This window comes from Sceloporus occidentalis, unplaced genomic scaffold (assembly GCF_023333645.1).
Source record: "Sceloporus occidentalis isolate IW3139 unplaced genomic scaffold, rSceOcc1.0.p SCAF_1, whole genome shotgun sequence".
NCBI classification, from domain to species: domain Eukaryota; kingdom Metazoa; phylum Chordata; class Lepidosauria; order Squamata; family Phrynosomatidae; genus Sceloporus; species Sceloporus occidentalis.
The window spans coordinates 250472727-250492457 of NW_028316981.1; the positions used below are offsets into that span (position 1 = coordinate 250472727).

At 38.6% G+C, this 19731-nt stretch overlaps 2 protein-coding genes across 3 annotated transcripts in view; one reads left to right on the forward strand and one right to left on the reverse strand.

The window, feature by feature from the left end:
- The first annotated feature begins 1601 nt into the window (after nucleotides 1-1601).
- On the forward strand, nucleotides 1602-14828 carry PPIC (peptidylprolyl isomerase C). Of its 2 annotated transcripts, none has more exons than XM_089491658.1 (5): nucleotides 1602-1787; nucleotides 7685-7798; nucleotides 10084-10177; nucleotides 12267-12451; nucleotides 13899-14828. In XM_089491658.1, exons 1-5 carry the CDS (start codon nucleotides 1752-1754, stop codon nucleotides 14031-14033), a joined length of 564 nt encoding a protein of 187 aa, XP_089347784.1. In that variant the 5' UTR covers nucleotides 1602-1751; the 3' UTR covers nucleotides 14034-14828. The 2 variants fall into 2 exon arrangements, with proteins under 2 accessions (XP_089347784.1, XP_089347776.1); XM_089491650.1 differs by lacking the exon at nucleotides 1602-1787 and adding an exon at nucleotides 2506-2627.
- A 1673-nt stretch (nucleotides 14829-16501) lies between these two features.
- Nucleotides 16502-19731, reverse strand: part of SNX24 (sorting nexin 24) — a 70490-nt gene continuing 67260 nt past the window's right edge. The window contains exon 7 of the mRNA XM_089512266.1: nucleotides 16502-17765. Within this exon, the coding sequence (XP_089368392.1) occupies nucleotides 17695-17765 (71 nt within the window). The 3' untranslated portion in view covers nucleotides 16502-17694. The remainder of the gene's footprint in view (nucleotides 17766-19731) is intronic.

The following is a 19731-nucleotide window of genomic DNA, read 5'->3' on the forward strand; positions in this document are numbered from 1 at the left end:
AGTAACGTCATAGGTTGTTGCCATTTTTACAGTCCCCTCTTTTATAAGACATTTAAATTAATCTTATTCCAAAGATAATTTAACTATCAGAGTTTACACACTTCCCAAGTAAATTTAAAACAGATTCTATTATATCAAATGACTTTTCTTCTGATGCTGTCCAGAGTCTCCAAAGATTAAATGTCTATACAGTGCTAAGTTGAACTACGCTCCGCAAATCCATTAAAACACATCTGTTTGCAATCTTTTAAAGGATATTTAAGACTGGAAGTGTAAATTAACCTGGAAAATATCTATCCTGCAATGTTACCAGTTTTGCTCAATAGCTTCTATTTCATTAGCCAAACCACTTTAAATGTTTTTATTAGATTTCACTCCCCCCCACTCCCCCCCCCCCAGTATATCCAGTACTTCTAAGCCATTTAGAACAAATGTTTTGGACCACTGATCGCTTGCAGTCTATAGTGAAATAGGATGTTCATGACGTCTAAGCAAGTATCCACAGAAGCCTAGTGGTCTTACCACTTTCCACAATCTCAGGCTTTTTTCTTTTAGCAATTCCCTATAGTACTGAATTACTGATTCTGTAGTCTGGGATATGACTTTGCATCCATGTCTAAAGAAACCTTAAACATTCTGGAATCATGGAATCATAGAGTTGGAAGAGACCGCAAAGGCCATCCAGTCCAACCCCATTCTGCCATGCAGGAGATTTCAATCAAAGCATCCCTGAGAGATAGCCGCCCAGTCTCTGTTTAAAGGCCTCTAAGGAGACTCCACTACACTCTGAGGGAGTGTGTTCAGGGATGTAGCCAGGATTTTAGGAAGGGGGGGGTGTCCAGACTAAGTGCCACCATTATAATGGAGCTTGGGTGCGGCGGCGCAGCAGCACACACCATTCATTTTTCTAATGGAAGGGGGGGTCCGGACCCCAAGAACCCCCCCCTTGGCTACGTCTCTGGTGTGTTCCACTGTCGAACAGCCCTTACTGTCAGGAGGTTCTTCCTAATGTTGAGGTGGAATCTCTTTTCCTTTAGCTTGCATCCATTGCTCCGGATCCTATTCTCTGGAGCAGCAGAAAACAAGCTTGCTCCATCCTCAGTATATGACATCCCTTCAAGTATTTAAACAGGGCTATCACATCACCTCTTAATCTTCTCTTCTCCAGGCTAAACATTCCCCGCTCCCTAAGTTGTTCCTCGTAGGGCATGGTTTCTAGACCCTTCACCATTTTAGTCACCCTCCTTTGGACACATGGCTCCAGTTTCTCAACATCTTTTTTGATCTTGGGTTCTGTTTTTTAAAATAGTTATTAAGCACTGCTACTCCTTGAAATATTGAGAGTCAGCATGGTGTAGTAGTTTGAGTGTTCGACTATAACTCTGGAGACCAGGTTTCGATTCCCAGCTCAGCCATGAAACTGGGCAAGTCACACTCTCTCAGCCTCAGGGGAAGGCAATGGCAAACCTCCTCTGAAAAATCTTGCCAAGAAAACCTTATGATAGGTCTTAGGGTCACCATAATCCAGAAATGACTTGAAGGCACATGACAACAACAACAAACTCTGTGAAATAAAAACAAAAACAAGTTAAATGTTTAATTGCCTATAAATGTAGCATTTTTTATATCTGGCAAAGTTAAAACTAAGTAAGATTCATAGAGGATTAAATTATCAACTAAAGAACAGAATTAAGGCAGGAAAAATAATCAGCAGAAGGAGAAAAGAATAAAAGTCTAAAAATATATATTCTATGGAGGAGGGAGTCAAGTATATTATGAAAAATCAGGTGATTACAACCTTGTAGGAAGTTATTTTGAAATTTATGTTGATTGGAGTATCTCTGTTTACTCTGCGTGATGTCAAAGTGCGTTATTGTTTGAGTATGATTGCTAATTGTACACTCAAAACCACTCATATATATATATGTGTGTGTGTGTATGTGTGTATATATGTCTCTTTTTGTGTGTGTGTATATATATATGTGTGTGTGTGTGTGCATATATATATATACATACACTATATATATATATATATATATATATATATATATATATATAATCTCTCTGTGTGTATATATGTGTGTGTGACACACACACACACACCATCACATTTCCACAATGGTTCAAAACACCCACTGCTGCAATAACCCACTTTGACACCACTTTAACTGCCCTGGGCTCAGTGCTAGGCAATCTGTACTTTACTGTGGAACCAGAGCTCTCTCTCTCTTTCTCTCTCTGACAGAGAAGGCTCAATGTCTGATAAAACTACAGTTCCCAGGATTCCCTAGCATTGAGCCAGGGCAGTTAAAGTGGTGTCAAAGGGGATCATTTCTGCACTGCTGCTGGCAAAACTGAGAAGGGAGAGGCTCCCTCAAAAGCAGCAGCACAAGCTCCCTCCTCCTTCTGCCACAGTGGCAGCAAGGAGGAGGAGAAGGAGGCGCTGCGCATGCGCGGGGACTGGGCCTCTTCTTCTTCTTCTTCTCCTTCCCCAGCTGAGAGGGAGAGGGAGGGTGATGATGGGGGGCTGCAGGGTGCAGTGGCTGCTGCTCTTGCTGTGCCTCTGGGGCAGCCTCCCCAGAGAGAGCCAGGGCTTCCGGAAGAGAGGACCCACCGTGACCGCCAAGGTGACTAAGGGGCAGCAGAAGAAGGGAGGGCAGCCCAGGAAGAGGCAGGACCTGGCCCCTCCAGGGGAACTAGAAAGGCCCATAGGAATGGCCATGCATGCTCCTCCTCAGTGAGCCTCAGGATGGGAGGCATGGCCAGAGAAAAGCCATACAAGACTCAGATGTATAAATTCATGCTCCTCAGTGATCCTCAGAATGGAGGACGTTATAAAATAAAAGTTAAAAATACTCAGAAGTGCAAATGCATGCTTCTTAGGGATCTTCAAAATGGAGGGCATTTATAAAATAAAAGCTAAAAAGTCTCAAGTGTGAATGCATGCTTCTTAGGGGTCTTCAAAATGGATATTACAAAAGTAAAAGCGATAAAAGATGCAGAAATGTGAATTCATGCTCCTCAGTGATGCTCAGAATGGAGGACATGGCCAAATAAAAACTAACAAGACTCACAAATGTGAAGGCATGTTTCTCATTGATCCTCACAGTGGAGGATCTGACCAAGTGATGGAGGAGAAGGAGGACATGGAATTCCATTTGGAATTCCTCCTGGACAGACTGAAATGTAGGATATGTCCTGGAAAAGGAGGACCAAGTCTGGTCACTTGGCTGCTGTGCTTATAACATTTACAGGGCAGAAGTTTTGCTCTCTGCTGCAAATGTGCAGATAACATCTCTTGATCTGCGTGCAAAAGCATTTTGTGGCACCTTTGAGACCGAGGCTGCATCCACACTGCAGAAATAATCCAGTTTGACACCACTTTAATTTTTGCGAGACATTCAGCCTTCTCTGTTGAGAGCTCTGGTGTCACAGCAAACTACAGTTCCCAGAATTCCATAGCAGTGGGCTGTGGCAGTAAAGTGGTGCCAAACTGGATTATTTCTTCAGTACAGATGCAGCCTGAGAGAAAGGAGTTGTAGCATAAGCTTTGGTAGACTTTTGGTGCAGCTGCACTGTAGAAATAGTGCAGTTTGACACCACTTTTAAGTGCTGTAGCTCCATTCTATGGAATGCTGGGGTTTGTAGTTTTACAAGGTCTTTAGCCTTCTCTGTCAAAGAGTGCCGTGCCGGGGTGTCACCAAACTACAAATCCCAGGATTCTATAGGATGGAGCCAGGGCAGTTAAAGTGGTGTCGAACCGCACTATTTTGACAGCATAGAGCTCCTTTGGTCTATTTCCTCAAAAACATAGATAATAGATAAATAAATAAATAAATGCATAGATAAAAGAGAGATCTTTGGATTTATGTCTCACACAGGAGCCCTGCCAGAAGAAATAAACAGTTCCTCTACATAGAAGGAATTGCAGTGGGTGCTTTTAATAATAGCAGATTTATAAAAAGCGTTTTTAAACAAACAAACAAACAAACAAATAAATAAATAGGCATCCAAGTCACTTGGGATAAAACAAGATTAAAAAAGCAGGCTCTGCTCCTTCTTAGGGCTAATGACTGATCCATAAAAGTGTGCTCATCTTTCATAAGAGTCTGGTAACAATAAACACACCATTCATGGAACTGTGGTGTTAAACCTAAGAAAGGCATTGCCTGTCTGTGCATTTTGGGTTTTGTTTTATACAACAGGTAGGTCTTATCTTCATTTTTGGGAAGAGGGTCACAATTCATTTTGGGCCCCTGCACTGCTGCCATGTATGAGAACATCGAAACAGTACAGCAGGCTTGGAAGGAAACCTATACATTGAATTTAGGATCTGGAGTAAGTCACAAAAGGTACATTCTGTCTAGTTAACACTCGCAAGTGATGACTGTTAGGTACATAGAAAGCACCTTGCCCTTTGTATTTTAGTAAAAGAATTGCTCAGAATGAATGAAAGTAGAGGGGAGAGCAAAGGTAAAAGCAAAACTGACAGCTTTAAGCAACAGCTTCTTGACTGCTTTGTGAGTGTGCATGTCTAACTAACCTCCTTGCAACCTTTTCCAAGACCTAACCAAAATAACAAGGGTGGAAATAGACATGCAAGGACTGCATTCGAGGCAGTCGTTGGCTCCCCACATTTCAGGGGAGAAGATACACATCCCTTGCAATTTGGTATTGATTTGCTTCCATGAAGGTTTTTACGTGTTGAATTAAAAACAGAAAGTAGAGAAAAAACTTATGAATGTCCAGGTAGATGAGGGTTCTTTGTATCATACCGATGAAGGTAAGAATTTGGAGATGTATCTCTTCTTTGAGAAAGCTTGAAAAAGCTTGCCTGGGAAAATTAGTCTTTGTGTTTGTATGTATGTATGTCTCTGTGTGTTTTTATCCTGTTGATATTCATTATGGAAACGGAGAAGTTTGTGAGACATGTGAAAAAACTCCTGGCCTCTGTGCACTATTTTGATTCTTTGTCTAAACCACCATAGAAGTGAAGAACAGTGTGAAGATACTTGTAAGAAATAGATCCATCAAGCTCCCGATTCTCCTCTGTCTCTGCTCTTTGTCTGATAGACAAGGACAGATAAACTAATAGGGAATGCTTTGAGTCACACCCTTTCTGGCTGGAAGTAGCCAAGAATGTGCTTTCTAACATGTACGAACAGAATCCATAACTATTTGGCATCTCTTTAGTAGAATTGAGGATGAGGCATGGAGCTAAAGTGTGCTGCTGGTAGGAGAGAGCTGTTTTGTTTTCCAGCAGTAGATTCTAGGGACTAAACTGAACTCCATGAGACACTTTGGACAAATTGTGATCTTTGTTTAATAATCAGTGTTAATAAGTAGTTCCTAGTATTTTAGGAAAAAATATGGGCAGATATGGACACAGTGGATAACAAATATTAATTACTTACACAAACCCCGTTCCCTGCATATTCTATCTGCCAGCCCAGAGTGTGTTCTTTACAATATTACACACACATCAAACCCATGACAGTAGACCCTTATTTATTCAGCTCTTAGGGTGAAAGTGTGTGTTACAAAAACACAGTGTTTGCAGACCTTTGTTCCTTTCCTTGTACTGTTTTGAATAACACAGTCGTGGCATGGTATGCATTTTCCCCACATCTGTCAGTGATGATAGCCAATAATGTGAGACAAGATGGCAGCAGCTCCCTGCCTGTTTTGCATTAAAGCATTATTTATTCATCAAAACATGAATTTGTCTAAGTGTATGTGCATTGATGGTATAAATGAAATTTACATAAAAGGACAGGGGTATATTTTGGTTATTATGTAGAGATCTTGTGTACAGCTGTTTCTGAAGTGGTTTAGTGAAGTGGAGAAAGGAAGGAAAAGCCAGGTATATTCTTGCATTTAACAACCCACAGGCCTTGGGAGAGATCTTAATTCCTTTATAGAAGTGGCTGATATAATAAAAAGTGAATTTCAACAGGCATCAGATCAGCAACAATTGATGAGAAACCCAGGTTTTTCTTGTTAAATGACCATTTAAGAAAAACCATTGAACAATTAATAGATATAGTTATGTGTCCTTGTAATATACTTATTATCTCTGTCTTGTAGCATGTGTAACCAATTTGGCAGTGTTTAACCATCTGTGCTTCTGCGCTCAGGGACCAGTACCTCTGACCACAGTTCTGAAAAGTTCCTTATGGTCCTGTAAGCTGGATCATCTCACTGCTTTGCCACCTCTCCTTTGAGTTCTGTGTCTGACATGTTCAAGAAGTTTGTTCGGAAAGCAGGTATTATGAGATCAGCCCAGTATAAATTGTGGTCTTAAATGCAGTACAAGATTGACATTCTGGTATCAGTTAACACAGCTCATTTCTCTTAGTATAATATTCCTCTGTGTTTTGCTTTTGAGGCAACAGACAGTCACTGAATCCAGATCTGTACATTATTTTGTAAATAGGGTTCTCTGCTGATCTCCATCCAATCTGAAATCTGTAGATTGGTTAAATAAAGGATAGCAATTGTAAATAGGGTTCTCTCCTGAAAACGCAGGAGTCTCAGAAAACTGTAGAACTGGTTAAGTAAAGGGAAGCAATTGATCACAAGGTGACTTTTCCATAGATATCACAACATGCTTATGTAATTGAAATTTGTTGCTTTATTGGAGCTTGGCATGGTACGTTAAAGTTTCCTTAATGATGGAACAAATGAAATGGGTCAGATGAATGTGATAGTCAGAGAGAGATGGAGGGGCTGAGCAGATGAACTCCCATGCCATGAATCCGCTACTGCAGCACACTCCTTACCTTCCTGTGCCATTACAGAGACTGAGGAGCCCCCCATAGCTGGAAACTCTGCTGCAAACAGCTGATAATTTTGGCCTACACTAAAGCCTCTTTGCATTAGGATCGGACTGGGGCCGCCAGATCTCCATCTGACTGGCCTTGGTGGGCGGGTATTGGCCTGTGTTGTTTGAACAAGACAGTATGATAAACATTGGCCTTTTAGCCCATGCGGACAGGCCCAGAGTTGTCTGAACTCACAGAAATATGAGAAAATAATCCATTTATTATGAAGCCTAAGTGTATTTCAGTTTTTACATGGTTTGAGAAGAGACCTCTACTGTGTCTTTGGGACATTCTAGATGACAAAGTAAATGTACTGTATATGCTGTTGTCTTTCCTGTCTGAATTGTGCTCTCCTCCTCCAGTCTTTATTGGTATCATGGAAGGGGAGTGACCAGTGAAGCATATATATGTTTGCAAAATCCATCAATATGAGCTACAGCAGCCTCTTCATTTAATTGATCTGATTTCAGTTTTTAAAAATGTTTTAAAAATCCATTGGTATTGTGGTCTTTAACATGTAGTGTATGTGGCCTTTTCTTCAGCATGAAAAATATAAATCTCTTTTAATAATCTATGCCTCTGCTAAAATTGTGTTTGTGTGTGTGTATTCATTCTGCAAGAAATGGACCAAAAATTTGCACTGTGGAAAGGAGAAACTGTTGAAGGAGAAAGAATGGACAAACATTCCTGCTTGTTCTTTTTAGTCATATGAGTCCCCACAAGATCAGAAACCCTGTATTTGCTGGAGTTCCTGCATGAGTGCATAGGGAATTTTACATCCAACTTAAGTTTGTTCCAAGGTTTAATTTAATTATAATCTATCATATTTGCATTCATTCATTTTTAATTTTTCTCCTTAGGTATTTTTTGACATACAGATTGGTGGCAAAGATGCTGGCAGAATCGTAATTGGTTTGTTTGGAAAAGTAGTACCAAAGACGGTAGAAAACTTCATTAAACTTGCAACTGGAGAAGTAAGGTCTTTTTTTTTTTTTTTAACAAAATGTGTATACATACATTTTAGGGACATTTCAAATCTCTGCAGGTCTTTACAAAATTATATTTTTTAAAAAATGTAAGACCTGTTTATATTCATCTGGTGCTGTATTCTACAATTCTTTATCATGGGGAGTAGACAGTCATTCTCTGCTGATTGTAAAACAGTGAGGCCCAGTTTTCCTCTTCTGTGTGGGCCTGGCATAGGGATTATCCTCAGCACTGCGTTGCACATAGAAGCAGAGTTATGTGAGAACCCTTGTTCCTAGGATAATTTAGTACAGTGGTTCTCAAACAGTAGGGCAGGACTCCCTGCTTGAGAGTTGCTCAAGGCGGGTGCATGACTTGGAAGCCCTGATTGTGTCTCCTCATCTTTCCAAACTTTTCTGTACTGAAGGGGAAGAAAAAGGCAAGGAGGGTACTTGGAGCCTCTGCCTGAATAAGGACGAGAGTTATTTCCTTATAAAATGTTAAAATCTGAAAATATCTGAACAAAAATACAAACACTAAACAAACAAAATATTTTTATTCATATACTGTGTTGAGGTGGGGGTGGGGTAATGTCTGCATACAGATGTAAGAGGATCACAAGGGTAAAAAGTTTTAAAACCACTGCTTTAGTGTAAAGCAATGAATGCCTGTCTGTCCAGCACTAACAAAAAAGCACTAGTCTTCTTAAGACAGTAGGTTGGATGGATTGGCTTTGCATGGAGGTGATGCTTAGCCTGTCCTGCAGCCCAGCAACAAAAGAAACTCAAGATTCTCCTTTTTCAGTCCCAAGATCTTTGGCAAGTTATTTTGAAAAACATTACAGTACCATTATAGTACTATCATGCCACCCTGAACACAACTGTTCCCATCTGTTTTCCAGTCAGACCTATTTTGAACTTTGGATGAATACCAGGGATCTCCAAGTAAAGTTAAGAGGAATCTCATCAGAAAGCCCACCAGAGAGCCACTGCCTGACAGATTTTATAATATTGAGTTGGATGAACAGAATTTGAAGGATGCTATTGTGGGAAACAGGGTCATGTTACCAGCAAAAAACTGCAAAAGGTGTCTCATGAAGTAGTGTCTATGGTAGGGCCTTAATTACAAGCTGCTCTTTAATGTTTCAATCCTTGATTACCTTTAGGCTTGCCTATATACCACATGGTATTCATTCATAGAACAAAAATAAAATCAACGTATTGTCTAAAATCCTGTTGATGTCACATTCTGGTGCAACCCCTGGTTATGTCTGTGTTTGCATGTTTAGAGGCATTGTCAAAGGAGGCATCAGATATCTCTTTCTGTGGGTTCACAGCAGTATCTGAGGGACTTCCCAGTACAGTGACATCCCTCTAGCCATTGACTGGTATGTTAGTGTGCTAGTCAATGGCTATGTTGTGTTAATGTGCCACTCAGTGTCCCAGAATACTGCTTCTTGTTCCCTGAGTCTACAAGGGCAATTGGAATACATTCAGGTGCACCCCTGCTGCCTATCAGTGTCTGGGGGAAGGAGCTACACCTCAACATGCCTTCCCGCCCCCAGCCACTATTGCACACCTGATGAAGTGGAAAAGAAAGAGCAGCCTCTGTCTATTGCATAACTAATAGAATACACTGGTGGAAACTTGCACCTTGGCAGTGGTTTGCTTACATCTTGTTGTTGTTGTTGCGTGCCTTCAAGTCATTTCCGACTTACTATGATGCTAAGGTGAACCTTTCAAGGGGGTTTCTTGGCAAGTTTCTTCAGAGAGGGTTTGCTATTGCCATCCTCTTGAAGCTGAGAGAATGTGACTTGCCCGAGGGCACTGAAAGGGTTTCCATGGCTTGAGTGGGGATTTGAACCCTGTACTCCAGAATCATATTTGAACTTTCAAACCACTACCATGTTGTCTCTTTTTGCTATCGTCAAGCACTCAGCAATTTAGGGGAGATCATTTTGTGTAAAGTGCATATGGACTCTTCGAAACACTAATCCAAATGCCTTCTGACAAAGGCAGTATGCAATACCGTCAAACAAGTAATTTGGTTTAATTTTGTTTTCCCTTTGTTTCCACAATACAAGATTATGTAAATCTTACATCCAAATGTATAAATACTAGAATAAAATCCAATACAAACTTAAAGGGAAATAAATACAATTGAGGTTACATTATCATGCGTAGTCTTACTTGTTTTTTTCTGGGAGCATTTAATCTAGTCAGTTGTCTTTTGACGATAGTGTGTATAACAAATTACTATACTGAACAGTTTCATTCTGAACTTTGTCTTTTAGAAAGGATTTGGCTACAAAGGAAGTACATTTCATCGTGTGATCAAAGATTTTATGATTCAAGGGGGTGACTTTACAGCTGGAGATGGAACTGGAGGTAACGTTGGTTTCTTTATACACAGAATACATAAAATATAAAAAACATGCAGAATTGCTAAACTGCCAACTAAATTAATCTGTTACAGTTAGACTCAATATAATGAACTTTGTATCAATATTTAATTAATTAACAACATTCCCTTAGTTGGCAGGTAGCATCATTTTATTATGACAAACAGCAACTTTGGAATATTCCCTTTTAAAATATTTCCAGTACAAAGTAGAAATTAAACATGGGAAATCCCTGTACATTCTTAGCTTGTCAGAACTATTTAACTTGCATATACAAATGCTCAACCTATTTCTGTGCCTCTTATATCAAATTAGATATTCTCTGTAGTCAACATTTATTTAGGAATAAGTTGGTTTGCCTCTTATGCCAACTCTGTGCTCATTGCTGCAGACCTATATTTATAAAATCAAAGATGTTGAATCTTATTTTTTTAAAAAACTGCTAAGCAAATCAGAAAAGTAGTCATGCTATTCTGATTCAGTAAATATGATAGAGCACCTTTAAAAGTTATTATCTTGGAGAAAGCAAAAATGTAGTTACTTTGCTCTGACTTGGAAAAGTTGAAACTGCTATAGGAGACATTTGTCTGCACATTTCCTGTTCAGATCTTGAAATAAATATTAATTTTGGTTGCTTCATTTGCAACATTTATGACCCTTGTACTTAAGGGAACACAAAAAGTTGTCCATGCCATTAACTTGTTTGAGAAGCATGATGAAGCTTAACTCCATTCCTCTTCTTTTTCATCTTATCTGTTGATTAGTAGTATATGTGTTAACAGGTAGGATACCCACTACTGAGCTTGCAAGTGTAGGGTATTAAATTAGCTTAGAAACATGCACATTTGTCCCCTAAATATTTTAAGAGGAAGAAATGGTACTGAAGTATATCAAGATTATGTTTTGGTAGGATTTCAGTATCCATACTGGGGCTACTTTAATATGTTCTGCTTGGGTTTTTGTCCTGTATGGGTCTGTCTCAGTAACATCACTGGCCCAATGCACATTGGCCCAAGAACCTGTACTTAGTTCTTTCTGTTGAGCGAACGTAGGATTATGTAGTGAGGGTGTCAACAATCCCTTTGTCAGGACCATATAATTTCCTTATGAAGTCTGGTGCTAGCAGATCCTGCCTGCAGGCGGGTGCGACTGGTTAAGATGGACTGCCCTAGAGACTTATGGAATCTGAAGGAATACTGAATGCTCTATAAAGATGTTCTACACTGTCTGTTAATGTTTCTGGTCTGAATTCAAAATTTTGGTAATGACATGTAAAGGATTTTAAAAAATGTTAAATAGGATTTTAGAATGTCTAAATTATTTTTACTATTTAAAATTTAAAATTGTTTATTATAATAGAATAGGTTATAAACACTTCAATAATAATAGTAGTAGTAATATCTATAAAAATATCACTGCAAGCTGTTTATTTCTCTCATCACCAAAATGCCATGCAGTGTGAACAAGCCCTCATACTTCTACAATTTTGTTTGATGGGGGGAAGGGGGCAGTAAGAGGTCAGTGACATTTTACATTATATATGGGGGTGGACAACTATCTGAAATCCAAAGGTCATACGCACTCTTCACTAGACATGAGAGGGCCATGATTCACACTATTTATTAACTAATTTATTTTACTTAGAATGTCACTGTCTGTTAGCAGGGAGGGAAATTTCTACATGTTTTTGACTCTCTTGGCTGTTTTAGGCTCAGGAAGGGTGTTTTTGAAAAACAAAAACTTGGCCTAAATCCATCATTGAGTGGAATTACACCTCCCACCTGCCATGGGTATTTTCAGATTTTTTAAAAATTAAACGTCCTAACAAGAGGATGGTGGTGGGCCCTTGGTGGGCTACTAAAACAGCTTTGGGGGACAAAATGCAGCTGCATTTTTTTCCCACAATCTCACACAATATTCTATGATTTATTCTTCTGTTGCACAATGAGCCTAAATCTGGTAATTGATGCAGTGGTCAGTCTAGAAAATGTCTTTCTGGAGCACTACTTTGCAGTTTTCCAAAATTCTTGCCTTTTTCTTGTAGTTTCTGTTAAACCTAATGTCTTGTTTCCCAGGAATGAGTATATATGGAGATAGGTTTCCAGATGAAAACTTTAAACTGAAGCACTATGGCATTGGTTGGGTCAGCATGGCTAATTCTGGTCCACATACAAATGGTTCCCAGTTTTTCATTGCTGTGACAAGGCCTGGCTGGCTAGATGGAAAGCACGTCGTGTTTGGAAAAGTCATTGATGGCATGGTAGGTTAAAGAAATGTTGCTTTGAAAACAATGGTTTGATGCTAAGTTATTGCAGCTGTAAAAGCATGACAATTTTATAGTCATTTAAAAGTTCACTGACACATTCTTACTTAAACATATCTGGATATCTGTTGTGAAGGGAAAGAAAGCAGCTAGCTAGTTATCCAAGCTCTGGTAGTCTCTAGAATAAACTACTCTATAATGTGTCGTGCTTGGGATTGCCATTTGAAGACTGCTGATATGGCATTTGGTTCTAAATATGGCTGCCAAGCTATTGACTGCAGGCACTTGTTGGAACCGTATGGCAGGTACACAGATCACTTTTGTGACTATTGTTCCATTGTAAAACATGATTAAATGCTGATGTTTACCTTTAAAGCCTTACATGAATTGGAATTTGAATAACTTAAGAAACACTGGGCACAATGAGCACTATTCATTACTAGATTTTGGAAATGGAATTAAGAGACATAGCCATGTTAGTCTGGAATATCAGTATGTAAAGGGATTTTGTAGCATCTTTGAGACTGAGAAAGAAGATGTAGCATAAGCTTTTATAGACTTGAGCTACTTCCTCAGAGTGTTAGTGCTAGCGTGTCGATGTTAAATCATTAAAGAAAATTAATTTATTTATAGAACAATCAAAATAAATTTGTTAAATTAAAATATGACAATAATTATTATTATCACATTAATTTTAAATTTAAAACTATGGTTTTATTTTGGGTGGCCAATCTATGTAGACAGCTTCAAAGTGGAGACTCTCCCAGTATAGCAAAGACTCTTCCAAAACAATGACCAAGATTTTGCATGGGGTGAGGTTTTACTTCATATAACAAAGTCTCTGTTGCTTCATTTCTCGATGGTACTACCTTTAAAACCCATCCTGTGAGCTGCACAGCTCCCCCCTCGCAACATGGCCATTTACAGGTTGTCAGACAGTGTGGGACTCAGTGACAATGGGTGCATCTGTTGTCCTTTGGCTGAATGTGCTTGAGATGTCCCTGCAGCTGATGCCCTTGCAGTACATCCAGCTAAAGGAAAATAGCTGCTAATGTCTCTGCTGACCCCCTTTTCTCCGTCAACTCAAAAGTGGCTTTGTTATGAATGAATGTGTGACCTTTTAAGGTAGATTTTTGTGGGATTTTTCATTTGCAACTACCAAAAAAGTGAGCTGCAATGGCATACGTTGGATTTATATCATCATTAACAAGATGCCAGCAAATGTATTTACTCCAATCCTACTTGTATCCAGTTTGTTTTGGCCACAGGAACAGATTCTTGGTTTGGCAGGAGTAGGAATGGGATTGTGAAAAATGGAGAATACAGTCAAGAACTAGGTCGAATTCCACAAGATGGTCACTACCTGCCTTTTGTATGCTTGAAATCAAATCAGATATCTATATTTCCCTTGAAGTAAACCCTTCTCTTTTTCTGCCTCTTGTAGTCAGTAGTGCATGGTATAGAACTTCAGCCAACAGATGAACATGACCGGCCTCTTCAAGATTGTGTGATTGTTAACAGTGGAAAAATAGATGTAAAAGAACCATTTGTGGTTGAAGTAGATGACTGGACAAGTTGACAGCAATGTCAGCAAAGGAACTACAATGGTTTCTCCTCTGGGTATACACTATAAGAGACTATTATCAGAAAATGTTTTTCAAAGAGAATATAGTAAGCTCACAAGTGGCAGCACTGAAATACATGGATATTGACAGAAGAATCACTGAAGACTGTGTTGCTGTCCCAGGAGAGTTTTATAGAAAAACATCAAATACATCATTAAATATATGTAAGTGGTTAAATATAAGAATTTTCCTATTGTTCTTATGTTTCATACTTTACATGGCCTTATATATTAGCAGTAATAAGTCCCTTGCACTCTTTGCTCACACCAGTATTTAATTTGATAAAATTTGATTATAAATCTTGACTTAACAAACTTAAAAAAAGTTTCCTGCTGAAGAGAAATAAAATCTTATTTCATCAGCTCTTCTAAATCCACAGATGATGCTGTTTCCTCAATTTCAGGATCTTGAGAAATGTCTCCATTTTAGGCATGTGACACATCATTAACTCCCTTGTCCAACATAAATAAGAACTGTAATCTTCTTTCCAGTTGGTATAGATATGGACCTCCTTCATGAAAGCCCACCCCCAGTTTTCCTGCACAGATATGAATTTAGCATTTTCTACTATAAACCTAACAGTCGAGCTTTGCTTTCTTGAAATGAAACATATTTAAAATGTTTCACACATTACTGTCACAGTTATATTATGTTACCAAAAAGAGTCACTTGTTTTCCCAAAATATGCTTTTATACCATATATAGACATTAAAAAATTTTTCTGAAAAAAACACACAACTGTTCTTGCTTTCTACAAAATTGCCTTGTTTTGCCATGAATCAATAATTAGCTTTTATAGATGTAAAGTTATTTCCATTTTTTTTGTGTCCAATACAACTACAGATATATAAACCAAGTCTTAGAATAAATGCTGGGTTGCACAGGCTGATTCATTCTTGAGTAAAATAGTGGGTGTTAAATGCAGATTTGTTACCAAAATGAAGTCTTTTCTCACTAGCCTTATTGGAAGACCTCAGTGCCATTTTCTGCTAGTTAACAAATTATTTGAAATAAATACTATATTTATTCCAAAACAAGTAAGTATTGCACGTGAGGGAGCTGCCCAAGGTCAAAGTGTAGATGTATCATCTTTAACCTCAATAGTCTCAGCCGTAACTCATTGTAGTAGTAAATATAATGAGAGGATGGGGTTGACACACAACTGTTTGCTAGCACAGAGGTAGGCAGGCAACAAGTGCACTTGTTGAAGAAGCAGTCTATTCTTGATGTGGTTATTTGCTTGACAATTCAATGATAGAATCATAGATTTGGAAGAGATTACAAGGACCATCCAGTCCAACCCCCCTGCCATGCAGGAATACACAATCAAAGCACTCCTGACAGATGGCCGGCCAGCCTCTGTTTAAAGACCTCCAAGGAAGGAGACCCCACTATGCTCCAAGGGAGTGTGTTCCACTGTTGAACAGCTCTTACCATCAGGAAGTTCTTACTAATCTTTAGGTGGAATCTCTTTTCCTGTAGTTTGCATCCATGTCCTAGTCTCTGGAGCAGCAGAAAACAAGCTTGTTCTATCCTCAGTATCACATCTCTTCAAATGTTTAAACATGGCTATCAAGTCACCACTTAGCACTCTGGGTATGTTTAGCCTCTTTTCCAAGCTAAACATACCCAGCTCCCTAAGCTTCTTCTCCGCCTAAATGTAACAGCATGCTGGTGCTGCAGTACCACAGTCCTCCCTTCCCCTTGGTTGTACTGGAAAGACAAGATCAGCCCCCTCTTGTGTCTGCTCTTACTGCCCCATCTTACTGCAACCATTTTATGGTTGGACAAATAGCACCCTTCTCCTTGTCTGGGGGCCTTTCCATACTACTCAGTTATATCACTGATTCTTCTTTCATTGGCATGGCTACATCCTATGGCACTTTGGGGGTTTGTAACTTGGTGAGACACTAGATTCTGTGGCTAAGAATTCTAAATTCCCATCTCTAAACTTCAAAAATCCCAGAATCCTATAGCATGCTGTTATGGCAGTAAAAGTGGAATCACAGCACTCTTAATTGTGCAGTGTAAAAAGGCACAGGCTCTTTAGCTTAGTAATGGAGATGAGTGCTGCCTCCTACAGTTCGTTATGACTAGACATTCAATGTCAAGGGACTATCTTTACCTTTACCTAACAAAACAGGACAGATAGGAAAGAGTTTCAAATGGGAAGAGATCAGCTTCTAGGAATTTGAGTGGAATGATTACATGAAGTGATGTGGAAGATAGCAGGACAAGAGGGAGACCTCACTTCAGATGTATTGATTCAATCAAGGAAGCCACATCATTGAGTTTGCAAAGATCCGAAGAATGCAGTTGATCACCTGGGCTCTTGGAGGTTTCTCTTTCATAGGGTCGTCACAAATCAAAATAGATTTGACAGCAAATAACCATAAACACATGCTTGTTATTGTTACTGCTTTATTTTGGGTTCTAACATCTTATACAGTATTGCTGAAATCCTGTATCAGCATCTACGTTATATAACTTTACATATACTTTGCTACATAGCAGAAATGCTAAGAAACCCTGTTAGTGAATTGTGAAGATACAAGAGTGCCCAATGTGCAGTGGTACCTGATGGACATTGGGACTGATGTGATGCACATCTTGTGGATCAGGCTCCTTGTGCATCAGTCCTATTGCACACTGGTCACTTTGCTGGCTCTGCTGCATAGGAACATAACAGTAGCCCTCTAGTGCAGTGGTTCCCAACCTTTGCTCCTCCATTTATTTAGGACTTCAGATCCAAGAAGCCTCAGCTAACGTGGCTAATAGGAATTATGGGAGCTGAAGTCCAAACATTTGAAGGACCAAAGGTTGGGAACCATTGCTTTAGTGGATATGGATGTTAATTCTAATTCAGTTCTAAATCCCACATATGTCAGTTCACTTACGAAGATGTAACTCCCCAACTGGATTCTGGCCCATATGCTTAGTTTCATTTAGACAGTTGATCTCTGAGCAATGATTAGATTGTTTTTAAAACCACATTACTTGTTTTTTGTTCTAGAACAGTGGATGTTAACAGTGGGGATGTGATGCTAAAGAAGCATATGGTGTTAACTGGAAGCACAAGGATTGTGGCCAGAATTCTGAAGTAAATTAAAGCTATATATGAACCCAGTTTCAGGCATAAAAATATTTTCCTCCATTCCTGATAATGCAGACATAATGTGACACCAGAAATAGTGATACAATAAGCTTATATTACATTTCCAGTTTTGGCAGTTTTTCCCCTTAACATTTACATTTTTCAGTCTTGCACATGCTAAAATGTCCTGGGCACCCACTGCCAGCAGTAGATGCTACACTAAAAAAAGGCTTAGTGTAATCATTTTATTACCAAAATAAAAATAAAATATATGATGAAAGTTATTTATGTAGTACTTAGTACATGACTGTCACTGGTTTCATGGTTTAAATATTTAGAGTTCAGTAGATAAATTCAGCAGAGTTGCCATTTTCTTCATTTTTTTAAAGCAGCAATATTAGTGACACACTGATTTTAAAAGAGTAAATGTTCCGTCATTAAACACGTTGCCAGAGCCCACTGTTTTGAATTTTACTAAGTATTTGAATGTACTTTAGTTACTGTATGTCGAAAGCCATTTTCTACCTGGGTTGTAGGTGAGAATAAAACAATCCACGAAGAACACCTTCAATAACTACATTTGTAAAGTCATCTGGAAAAAAGAGAGAAGAAAAACTGCTTTCTTACATATGTCAATACAATATAAATGTTTTTGTAGACCTTAACAAGGAAAGGCCCAGTGTAATTTAGGATATTGCATCACCACCATGTTTATCTATGCTCAGGATTGTGTTATTAGTAATGCTGTTTCAGCACTAAACCCACTTTAGTGTAGCGCTGGGCATTGCTTGAATGCACTGCCAGATTTGTAGCTTATTGATTTAAAGGGATGTTCTAATACTTAATGCTGCTAGGCTCCAGCTCTTTATCTGAATCTTTTCTCACAAGGAAGATGGATTACACTGGCAATTCAATTTCTAACAAAATCTCAATACACTTGAAGGAATTCCAAGATTTCTACTGGGAATACTTCACAGCAGTTTTTCCATTGTAGTTTACAGCAGTGTTTAGTCCAAGTTGACTGGAAGAGGCTTATACCATCACAGAAGCATCCCTAGAGCAGCAAGCCTAGTCAACATAAAAGGAATGGTTTCTTACAAGAACTTCCATCTAAAGGGATGACATTTCTGAAACCAAGGGATGGAAATCATCACAACAGATACACTAATGGAAACAATATACTAATAGAAAGAAGCTACTCCTGGGAGAATACAAAAAAACCCTCTCTTTCTGTCTCTCTCTCTAATGCAGTGCTAAAAAAGAATTCAATAAATGTTTTTATAATAGCAATGGAGAATTGAGTGTGTGTATATATTTATTTTATTTATATATATGAAATTGAGACATATTTATTCTCTTAGCACTATATATTCCCTTAGCCTATATATTAGCATTTTATCGTGTTGATTCTAGGTAGAAATGCATAAAAAAAATGTAATATAGACCACAACTAAATCATGTATTTACAAATATTGATTCATTATTCTTATTCAGTAGTATGAAATTTACTGAATATTCAGGCGGTTATGATCTAAAACAATGCAGGTTTTGTTTGTTTTTTAAGAAACCCCCCCAATAACCTTTGAATTTAACAAATCCTTGTCTGTTATTACAAAAACACACACATTACTGATAGATAACTGTTTAACCTTGAGGGCAACAAGGCTGTGATGCTGCTAGGCTTGGGACAGATGGAAAATACAAGCTAGCTTCCTTGTCTTATTTTCCTGGCCCTACTAAAGCTGTTCAGAACTTCTGTCACCTCTGCCTGGCTATTTTCAGAATGTAAAGTACAGAACAATGCCGAAAGAGAAGAAAAATAGGAGGCATATGAAGCTTCCTGGAATGGAATCTGGTATTTCTGCCTCTTATATATAAAATTCAAAGGTCATCATCATCATCATCATCATCATCATCATCATCATCATCATTCTTCAATTCACTCAGAGGTGAAATGGTTCCTGTGGGGTCTGTCCTTGTGTATGGCTATTAAAGATGACCACTCCAAAATAAGATTACTGGAATAACTGGAAGTGACAATATTCAGAATATACATAACATATGGTCCTTTCCCTTTTTCAACTGGACACTGAAGTTGGGGAATTCTTATGTGGCGAAAAGAGTGAAGACTCCCTTTCTTTCACATTGCAGCCCTGTTTCTGATGGCTCCATCACTGATTTTGTTTTAAAAAAATAAAAGAATTTTGAAAGTTGTAAGTATGGACTTCTGACATTATGTGTAGTATAGCTAAAATTTCCAATAAATTCAATCCACTTAAGAGCACTTAGCACCGGCAACTTAGCAGCAAGACTGCAGGAGTTAGATAATTTGTACTTTTATTTAGGCAGAACAACTGGGTAAACTGACATGGATCTGCTGTAAGCATGACTGTGTTTGGGTGAAATCTGGGCACTCTTAAATGGGAGAGTGTTGAAAAGTAGCAGTCACGTATGTCACCTCAAATACTTATCTCCCTGACTTAAACTGGAAACAATATATAAATATGTAAGATTACTTTTTATTCAAGTAATTGTCTGAAAAATCAAACAGGTGTTTC

Bases quoted from the DNA above. Each gene is read 5' to 3' on its own strand.
- PPIC (XM_089491650.1), top strand. From the start codon at position 2,517: ATGATGGGGGGCTGCAGGGTGCAGTGGCTGCTGCTCTTGCTGTGCCTC. The intron at 7,799-10,083 runs GTAAGGTCTTTT...TTTGTCTTTTAG, and splicing joins TTAAACTTGCAACTGGAGAA to AAAGGATTTGGCTACAAAGG. The intron at 12,452-13,898 runs GTAGGTTAAAGA...TGCCTCTTGTAG, and splicing joins GAAAAGTCATTGATGGCATG to TCAGTAGTGCATGGTATAGA.